The sequence below is a fragment of the Heliangelus exortis genome, chromosome 5, assembly GCF_036169615.1.
Source record: "Heliangelus exortis chromosome 5, bHelExo1.hap1, whole genome shotgun sequence".
Classification (NCBI taxonomy): Eukaryota; Metazoa; Chordata; class Aves; order Apodiformes; family Trochilidae; genus Heliangelus; species Heliangelus exortis.
This window is the reverse complement of record NC_092426.1, coordinates 22,894,189-22,904,270: the sequence shown is the minus strand read 5'-3', so window position 1 is coordinate 22,904,270 and position 10,082 is coordinate 22,894,189. Positions and strand designations below refer to the sequence as shown.

General features: G+C 54.7%; 1 protein-coding gene across 1 annotated transcript; it reads right to left on the bottom strand.

The window, feature by feature from the left end:
- Nucleotides 1–90: 90 nt before the first annotated feature.
- RPS6KL1 (ribosomal protein S6 kinase like 1) lies at nt 91–7,362 on the bottom strand. The gene is made up of 10 exons (XM_071745974.1): nt 6,943–7,362; nt 6,522–6,646; nt 5,602–5,694; nt 4,918–4,965; nt 4,031–4,163; nt 2,382–3,302; nt 1,491–1,580; nt 1,271–1,353; nt 890–985; nt 91–787 (listed from the first exon to the last, which is right to left on the bottom strand). Exons 1-10 carry the CDS (start codon nt 7,178–7,180, stop codon nt 677–679), a joined length of 1,938 nt encoding a protein of 645 aa, XP_071602075.1. The 5' UTR covers nt 7,181–7,362; the 3' UTR covers nt 91–676.
- Between the last annotated feature and the right edge of the window lie 2,720 nt (nt 7,363–10,082).

Below are 10,082 nucleotides of genomic sequence, written 5' to 3'. Positions count from 1 at the left end.
CTCCCATGCAGGCTGGAAACAGATTTAGGGCCCTTCATCTCTCAGCCCAGACCTCCCTGGTCCAGCCTGGAAACAAAAGGACACTTCTGCAAGCGATAATGAGTGGTTTATTCTTTTCAGAGCAACAAGGAGAGAAGAACTGAGGGCTCCCTCCCATCTTGCCCCTGCAGCAGACATTACTCACACACACACACACACACACACACACACATATGCAGCCAAAGGATGGGCACAGATCCCAGGCTCAGGCATCAGCCAGCAAGGTCCAGAGGAGATTCACTTGGAAGCCACACAAAAAATGCCAGTGTGTTGGGGGGTGTTACTGGTAGCAGCAGAGATAAAAACCATAGGGAGTCCTAGGGTGTGGTGTTGAGAAAGGGATGCTGCAGAAGGGGTGTGTGGCCTCCTCCCAAGGTGGGCACCTGGGCTCCCTTTCCAATCGTAGAGGACCTAGAGGAGAAGGCAGCCCAGACCACAGCGTCCTCACAGAAATGGCAACATGAGAAGAGACAGAACATAGACGACTGCAAAAACCCAGTGTACCCCACCCCTGGGAAACCCTTGCAGGCAATTCCCCCCACCCTGCCAGCAGATAGAGCTGCCAGTGCCACCTTGGGGTCACAAGTGTCAGGGACGCCGGCTCTGTGCCCGGCTCCCTGTGGGAAGAGCAGCCTGCCTAGCCCACCAGCTTGTTCCATGGGATGGTGCTGAAGAAAGCGTGGGACTTCAGCTTCGCCATGCCACCTCCTCCGAAGCCCAGACGCTGCTTTGGGTTGTACTGTAGGAGCTGCAGAGAAAGGGGGTGGGACAGCAGGATGGGGAGATGGGGAAAAGCTACCCAGGCTGGACTCCATACCCATCCTCTCTCCCATCCACCCAAGCCCCTCACCTCAGTGAGCAGCGATGCAGCAGCCATGCTGAGCCCCTCCGGTAGATGCAACTGGGTGTGAGGTTGAATCCCTGAAGGGTGGTTTTGGGATAGTGGCTGTAGGAGGAAGAGGTTGATGGTGAGCAGAGGGCACTGAGAAGGAGCATCCTGCTAAGTCTTTATTGCCACAAAATCCCAGCTCTACACAGCAGGATTCAAAACCCAGGAGCCTGAACACCCAGAGACCATGAACAGGCACTGGGAATCCCACGCCTGAAGTAACCTGGCATGGTACTGAGGTGTCAGCAGGACAAGGCATCTTCCCAGCCCTGCATGGCAGGGAGCTCTCATGCTATGGTGTCATCTCCTCCCCTCTCCTTGCAGAGCTCCCCTGCCTCTTACCACTCCTGTCAGCAACTCGTACAAGAGAGCGCCAAAGCTCCAGCAGTCAGCTGCTTCTGTGGGCTCTGTGATCCCCCCCACTTCTGCAGAAAGATCCAGAGAGCCATTAGAGTTGGAGGCAGGGAGCACCACTGGCTGTGCCATGCCAGGAGCAGAAATCCCCTGTCCCCCAGCTGGCAGAGGTGGGCCAAGGGCAGAAGGCAGGAAATGCATCCCTTACCTGGAGCACTGTACAGCTCTTCCTGTGCCTGACTGCAGCACTGGGGCTCCACCTCTGTCCACTGGCCAAAGAAGGTGAGACGGACGTGACCTGCAGAGCAGCATCAGAGCCAAAAGCAAGCACAAAGCAAGACTTCAGTGAGAGCACAAAGCCAAGCCATATTCCCACAACTGGGAACAGCCAGGGCACTGGGTCACTGCCCTGAATGCAGAGGCACTGTACATCCCCTGGTATCCCAGTGCTTGAGCCAGATGCCCAGCAGGTCTGTACAGCTGGTGAGACCAGTTAGATGGACTCGAAGCTTGTGGACCTCAGGGCCAGCTGTAGTGCTGTGAGGAAAGTAGTGCTGCCAAAGGGAGGAAGGTTAGCATCCCCCTTGCACAGATCTCTGCATTTTTCTTTTCCTAAGATATTTGTAGCTCCCCAGTTTGCCCCAGTTGTTGCCAGCTAAGCAGGGATGTGTGCTCAGCTTGCAATGACAGTGGTGCCCCTGGCTTGAAGGGATGGGTAGGCTCTAACAATATCCCAGTGAGCAGTACCTACAAGCAGGGGAAAGCTGCAGTCCCACTAACCTCAGGCACAGTTCAGCTGGCCTCAGCTTCCCCATGCTGTGCTCTCCCAGGCAGCCAGGCCCCCTGTGGGAGCAGGGGCAATGCATTCCTGTGGCTGCAGCCCTGACTCTCCCTCTGCAGAGCCATCTCCTGTAATAACAGCTTGGAAATCCCAACTGAGACAGCACTTTCAGGTTCAGAAACATCCAAACCTCCCCAGACTCTCACCCTCCCCCAAAGCAAACTCAAGGGAGTCCATGTCCCTGGAAACGGGGCAAACAGCAGTCTCCCAGGCAGGAGGCCAAACCTCCTCAGGCCAGGAGCCTGGGGCACTACCTACCAGCCGCATCAAGCAGCAGGTTCCTGGGGTTGAGGTCCCGGCACAGTACACCCTGTTGGTGAAGTCCCTCTAAGGCCAGGAGGATTTCTGCTGCCCACAGCTGCACCTGCTCCTCCTTCAGAGCCCATGCTCTCCAGCCGTGCCCACGGGAAGCCAGAGACTGGCACTGTCCTGAGACATGCTGCTCCCTGGGCTGGCCACAGCTCAGGCTTGGCCCCCATGAGGGCTCCTGCACCATCAGGTCAGGCCCGTGGAGCTTGACAGAGCTGGATGAAGCAGTTCCTGCACGAAGCTGCCTCTGACCCGAGAAGGCCAGGAGACGCTGAGCACAGGAGACGTCAGACACTTGCTGAGATGGTGTCTCCCCTCCCCCTGGCTGGCTTCCTTTCACAGCCTTTGGAACGAGGCCGGGTGTCTGGAGAAGCTTTTCACCAGCACAGAATGCAGAGTCTTGCCGGGAGGCTGCTCTCTCCGACACGCAGTCCGTGCCGCTGGTTAGAGTGTCCCAGGGGTAGATGACCAGGTCCTGGTTGGTAAGGTGGCCAAAGCCTTTGGCTGATGCTGCTGGAACACAGTTCAAGACACCAGACACAGCCTGTGTCATGCTTAGATCCTGCCCTCCAGGTGCAGCCCTCGGGCCACCAGCAGGAGCCAGGTGAAGCTGGCAGTGGTTCCCCACACCAGGGTCTTTGGGGCCAGGAGACTGGTCCCGATGAGGCAAGGCATCAGTGCTTCCCAACGCTCGATGGGCTACAGAGCCTGAGAGGCCGCTGTCTGTCTGAGCAGAGAAGATGGAGACTTGGCTGCTGCCCAGGGAGCTTCCCACTCTGCCACCATCCCTCAGGGCTTGAAGGGTATTCGCACTGGAAGAGCCCTGCTGGACACAGTACTTGGAGCGGAGGTGGGACCACAGTGTCTCCCCTGGAAAGCAGAAAAAAGAACAAGTGATGGGGTAGAAAGCATGCATCCCTGGTTCCCCCCGGTGTGGACACAGCTCATTCCAGCACAGGGGAAGGTCCCCAGGCTGGTGACATGACTGAGAATTGTTAATCTACCCAGCAAAGCTCAAGCCCATACAGAATACCCCCCAGCCCTATAAGCGCATCATGCTCAACATGACCTCCCGCAGGACTTGGCACCAAAAAAAATGTTTATTAAAGGTCTTATGAAAAGATAGTTTTGTTTTATGATACCACATCCAGGTGAGCTACCTCACATTGTTCTCCTTTCCCATCACTTTCACGTTATGGACAATGCTAGTAAAATGAAAAGGTCTTTCTTTTCAAGGCACTGGATTATTTCAACCTCTTCACCTCAAGGCATGACCATGGGACACAGTAGTCTTTAAGGCTAGTTTTCACAAAGCACCCCTATACACACAATCTCTTTCTCCTTGTAGGTCTCCACAGGCCCATTTCTAGGTTACTTCCCCAATCAGCTCTTGCTCCAGAATCCCTGAGCAGTTCCTTCCACAGAGTCACCAAGCCCTGGTACCTATTACCATTCTATGAAGACAGCTTGCAATGTCACTATTTAAGAAAAAAGGACCCAAGCCAGCAGAAGAAACATATTTGAGACTTTAAAGAAAGGGAGGCTGAGGATAAGAGCTGGATGCTCCACAGATGGGAGGCAATGCTATCCCTACTCACCCTGCACATGCTCCAGGTGAAGGAAGATAGAATCCTCACTCACATAGTAGCACAGCAGCTTGACCATGAAGGGGACCCCATGAGGGATGATGGTCTGTCGCTCACGGGTCTCAACATGGGATTTGGGGAGGCTCTGAGGAGGCACAGGTAAGTGGATGTTACAGCACAGTAGAGACTTGGACTCCCTGCAGTCTGGCACCTGGCAGGGCAGGAGGCCAGCCAGAAGGTAGTGTGTCATCTGCTAAGCCCCATGGCTGCCTCCCTGCATCACCTGCAGTGGAGCTCCACGTCAGCCCCCAGCTGTGACATGGCAGGGCTCTGCAAAGCTCAGCCAAGGCACAGTGCTCCCCACCTGCGCTATTGGACCCACAGGACTGATGAGGACACACTGCTGGTCCAGAGCAGTGGCCTTGTCCCACAATGGCACCTGCTTCCTTCAGATGGAAACCCACCATCCTGGCCCTCTCGCCTCTCCCCTCTGAATTTATGCTTCCCCCTGTCATACCAGAGTTCAGTTATTAAAGTTCATCCTTGTTCAGTTATTAAAGTTCAGTTATATTTTTAGTTCCAAGAGCACCGGAAAATGCCCTTGGACCTCTACTGACCTCACCCACCACCCGCTTCAGGGGCTGACCCAGATAAACATGAGCATACAGCTTGGCTTGCAGCATTACAAGGCAGAGGAAGGGATGACCAAGGAGAACCTCTTCCCTTCTGATCACAGAAGATGGCTGAAGCAGTCAAGAGGCTTTCTGAACAATTAACTTCCTCTAACACTTCTATGATCTGCTATTTTTTTGCCCCCTCACCTGCCCCAGTCATCTGTTTGGACAAGGAGGCTCTGTCACAACAGGGAGGAGCAGGCAAATGAAACTGAAAACGCTCACCTTAAGTATAAAGGTCTCACCAGTGGCTGGATCCTGGACGATCTGCACCTGGGAGCAGTATACACACCACTGGTCAGAAGCAATGGCTGCTCCCATCCCAAGACACAGCCTATAGCAATGGCCCACGGCCTCAATGCTGCAAAAGCAAACTCCCACCCAACTCAGGAGGTCTGGTGGTCAGACCCCTATTCTTGGAAAACAAAACACAGTTTATTAGCAATGACCAGGGAGCAGAGAGATAATTAAAGAGGTGGCTCCCACACATTTTTGCTTCCTCCACAACAAAAGGTTTTGCACAAAGGTTGAGGTGGGGTGAGGTGGGGTGGGCTGGGCTGTCTACCTGGGCCTTGGCAGGACTGGAGGACCACACTGGTCCTGAAAAACTGAGATGTGTGAATGACAGAGGAGAGCAATGTACTAGTGTGTGTATGGAGACTGTAAGCAAGCTCCATGCCAAGATCATGAACTAGAGATCAGTTGATTCATCTGTATAGCTTGTCTTCAGATGAAATCTAGATTACCCATAGGAGTCCGCCATCATGGCATCAAGTATGATTCCATGCATGGGAAAGAACCAGATGCATCAATCTCCCTGTAAATATCTGGGGAGATCCTTTAAACAAAAGGAATAGGGATAGCTAACCCCTACAGGGTCTTGCATTCAGTTCCAGGTTGAGTCATTACCTTATCGATCACTCCCACAACCTTACACCGTCTCAGGTTCTCCACTGCTGAGCTCAGCGTCCTGATGGGCCGGAAGCGCAGGCTGCTGTAACCCTGCGAGGCAGTGAAGGAGAAAATGAGGGACTTAGAAATGCTACTGTCCATGGAAGTGAAAGGGACAAGTCCCCTGCAGCAATACTGCCAGGCTGGTAAGCATCCAGAGATGATTGTCCAGCCACTGTGGTTGATTCCTAACATCAGCTAGACCATTTTCTTGGTCAGCTCCTGGATTTCTGAAGTTTTCAGGGAAAACTTGCATCTGCAGCAGAAGTGAAATCATTCCAAAATTTACACCTGGACCTGGACTACCTCAACACAAAGAGGATGTGCACAGAAGGCGACTGTCATTCTTCTCCCCTTCCTCTCACCAGGTCCAGACCCTGCCTTGCCCCACTCACCTCTCCCTTCACTAAACACCACCCTCCCACAGCACAGCAAGCCACAGCAAGGCAAGTCTTTGGTTTCAATCCAAATGAGAACAATGACAGGGAAAATGACATTTTTAACATCTGACAAGGTGATTCTCTCTGGTGGATTCAGTCCCACCAAAAATGGTCATGTTCACTCTGATGGCCACAAGTTAAACTATACACACCTTGATGGAAGGGGATTGCAGCCCTGGAGGAGCCTGAAACAAGCCAGGCCCACCTCAGCTCCTTGCTGTGGGCCAGGCAAAGGGCTGACAGCTCCCTTGCAGCCACCAGCATTGCTGGGACACTGAACCTGATGTGCCTGCCAGTTTTCCTATGCCACCTTACATGACATCTGGCAGATGCAGTTGATGGTGCTCAGAAGGGCTGCTTTCTGCACGTTTCCTGACATCTCCCAGTGACAAGGATCTACTGCCATACCACCTGTGCCATGCCACACCAATCCCTCACCGTGCCGGTGGGGTTGCCATCCCCCACAGCCCGCTGGAGGTGGCAGTTGAAGATCTCCTCCGCACGCCTCAGGTACTGTGTGATCTTCCTCTTCACAGCCTCCCGGCGCTCTTTGTTGGGGTCAACTGCAGGAGGAGCGGGGTGTGAGTGGCATGCTGTGCTCCCTTCAGGGGTACCTCGGCCCCCTCGCTGGCTTCCCTGAAGGGATGCCCTGGTCCCCCAGCTGTGCTCCCCAGAGGGATGCTCCAGCCTCCTGGCACTGATCCCCAGAAGGACGCTCTGAACCCCTCCGCTAGTTTTCCCGCAGGGACGCCCCGTGCTTCCCCGGCCGTGCTCCACAGAGGGATGCCCCGGTTGGACCCCGGCCGCCCTCCCGCAGGGATGCCCCAGCCCCCCCGCCCGCCGCTGCGGCCCGGCGCACCCTGCACGCCGCGGAGCAGCACGTCCACGCCGTTCTGGTAGTGATTGAAGGCCTCCTCGTAGTCCTCGCTGACGTCCCGCTCCAGCGCCAGCCGCAGCTGCCGAGCCGCCTCCACCAGGTAGTCCCGCCGCCCGCCGCCCTCGGGCCCCGCCGGCGGGACGCGGCCCCGCAGCTGGCCCAGGTAGACGCGGGCCTGCGCCAGCGCCCGGGAGCAGGGCTCGGCCTCTGCCCGGCTCATGGCCCCGCGCTGCCGCCCTGCGCCGCGGGGGGGGAGGCAGCGGGCAGGCGCGGTGAAGCGCACCCCTGTCCCCGGCCCTTGTTCCGGCCGGTGACCCGCATCCCCGCTCCCCCGGGCACCCACCTGGCCGTGCTGCCGGCAGCACCCCCGGTGGGGCGGGGACGGCGGGGCGGCGGTGATTGGCGGCGGATGACATCATCCCCTCCCCTCCCGCCTCACCGGGGGTCCCGGCAGGGGTCCCGCCCTAAGGCGGGGTCCTCATCTCTCCGGTACCGTGCCGTGAGCGACAGAGCTCTGCTCACTCTATTATCGCCGTTAGCCACAAGTAATTGTCCGTAATTAATAAAGCTCCAGGTCATTAAGTAACGCCTTCGCTAACGTGTTTCCTTCTCCCGTAACGCGTAACTAGCTGTGCCTTACATACCCTTTGCCTCTATCCACCCCTCAGGGGGTGCCCCCTCCCGAGCCAGGCAAGGAGCAGGGTCCGGGCCGGTGACCTGTGCTTCCAGCGGCGGGCACTGGCGGCTCTCCCTGCTTTGTCCCTCACAGGTGGGTGTCGTGTCGCCCCAGCCCTGGCTCTCGGCTGGTGGCCCTTCTAGCAGCTCCTTGGAGTTTACCAGATTATTTCAAATACACAGAGGAAACGCCAGCGCAAGTGCGTGAAGGTGCAGCGAAATGACAGCATAGTCCAGATCCCAGCTGGTGGCTAACAAATGTTTTGTACTTGAAAAATGCCGATTTTTGGCTTAACCTGGAAGGACGTGTTCCTGGCCTGGATTATTCTTGGGCCTTACTGCAGGGCCTGCTGAAGCACCACAGTTATTAGAGGAGATGTGCTGAATCAGGAGCACTCAACCAGCTGTGGCTCGGGCCAGTTGGTTTGCTGTGTCTGTGGGATGGTTGGTCCAGGTACAAATGGCTTTTTTTCCAGAGGGGTGGTGGGTGAGAAGAGCTGGAATGGAACCCCAGCAATACCCTGAGAAAGACTGTGCTAAAATTGGTTGGGAGGAGGGAGGCACCTGCATCTTTGTCCATCCCTTGCCACCCTCTACATGTGTCCCATTGCAACAGGAAAGGGGTCTGGTTTGTAAGACAATTGCTACCCAAACATTGTCTGTATGCTTTGGTTCCTTCTCAAAACACTTTCAGGTTCCTTTTTGCCACCAATCTCTGCTGAAAATAAACCATTTTTTCTGCCCAGCCTGTTAATTCTCCCCAGCCTCTAGAGCCTTTCTATTCCCATCAGAGGCCCAGAGGCTCCTCCCTTGGGAGCAAAGTCTGAGCAGGCAAGGAGTGAAGTGGGGCTGGGGGTGAGAGCAGGGACCCTGCCAGCACAACTCACCTGCCTGACTTCACCAGATCCATGGGTGCCTGGAGAGGACAGAGGAGACAGGTAAACTACAAAACCCAGTGTATCTCTGTACCCAGAGATCTTTAGAGAGGTTTGGGTGTCGGGATGATGGTGATAGAGATATCTGTGTGAGGAGTCACAGGGAGGGGAGAAAAACTGGTGAGTTCACTGCCAAACATGTCCTTTAGCCCAGGCAGAGATAAATCAGCTGAAACACAAAGGCACATCAGGACTATATTTAAAGCATTTTATTGCTTCACAGAGTTAAAACTGTGTCCCCTCTTGATGGGAAGGGAGAAGCTAGGAAATGGTGGTTTGACCTCTTCTTGGGAGCACACAGTGGAGCTTTGCAGAGCTGAGTGGGGCCAAGTTTGGGCAATGCTGGGGTTATACAGACCCAAGAAGTCACACTGTGGGGCCACCAAGGCAGAGGGATCAGCAGGCAGTGAAGAAGAGAGTAAACCAAAGGCATCAGCAAGGAGAAGCTTCCCAAGGACTGTCCTGCTAGGAAGAGCCTTTGAAGGGGAGAAGATGTGTACCAACTCTGAAGCACAGTGGCCCTTACCTGTGAAATTCCAGTGTCCTGTGTCATTGCTTTCTGGAGGATGTTATATTTGGGACATTATTTTTAGAGTAACCTGCTGAAGACCTTGTGACCCTTGTCGGGAAGTGGGAACTTCCAAAGCAAGACCAGCACCAACAAATAACAGGAAGGGGAGTAGAGATCTGCCCTTTTTCTCACAGCCTAAAATAGGTGCATGTGAGCTGGCAAAAGCTTAAAACATTCTGAGATGGCAAACAGTGCTGGTTGTAATAAGCAGAAAAAATTGTGAGAATGCAAAATCTTGTAAGTCGCAAGTGAGAGCTTAGGACTCAGTGCATCTTTATTTGCATGGAGGATATCAGCAAAGCTTTGATGTCAGGGCTTAATAAGCTACAGTTATACATCACTGGGCTGATCACATTGCCTTTTCACATACTTCCCCAAAAATACATGATATTTTGTTCCTAGTGCAGCCTGAAGACCAGCTTATGTTTTGTCTCCACTTGTAACTTCTCCATATAGCTGCAGCCCTGGCTCCTAAAGCCCTTGTTAAACAAACCTTTGCTCTATAAGGCTAGGAGACACAGGGAGCCCCAGAATGCTGATAACCAGTGGCATGTTGCTCCTGTAAGACAGCTGCTGGTCTACAAGAAGTACACCAGCAGAGGAGGGATGGGGGATTAGAGAGCACTGCAGCTGGGTGATGTTTGCTGCCTGATCACCAAGAAGTTTTTCTGCTTGGCCCTGGCTTTGGGGCTGTGGTGTGTCCTTTTCCTGGGGACCAGTCCCCTCCTGCAGTCCTGCTCTGCAGCAGCAGGGGGAAGGGGGCTGTAGATGTAGCTGACCATCTCAGAATGCTCAGGACACGTCTGCTGTGTCCAGAGAGGGTAGCAGAATGCCTCCCAGGCACCCACATCCTTGCCATTCATCCACAGCACCCGTTGGGTGTTGGAAGGGGAGGAGTTACACAGACCAGCCACGTAGCACAGGTGCTCACCCTCACTTGC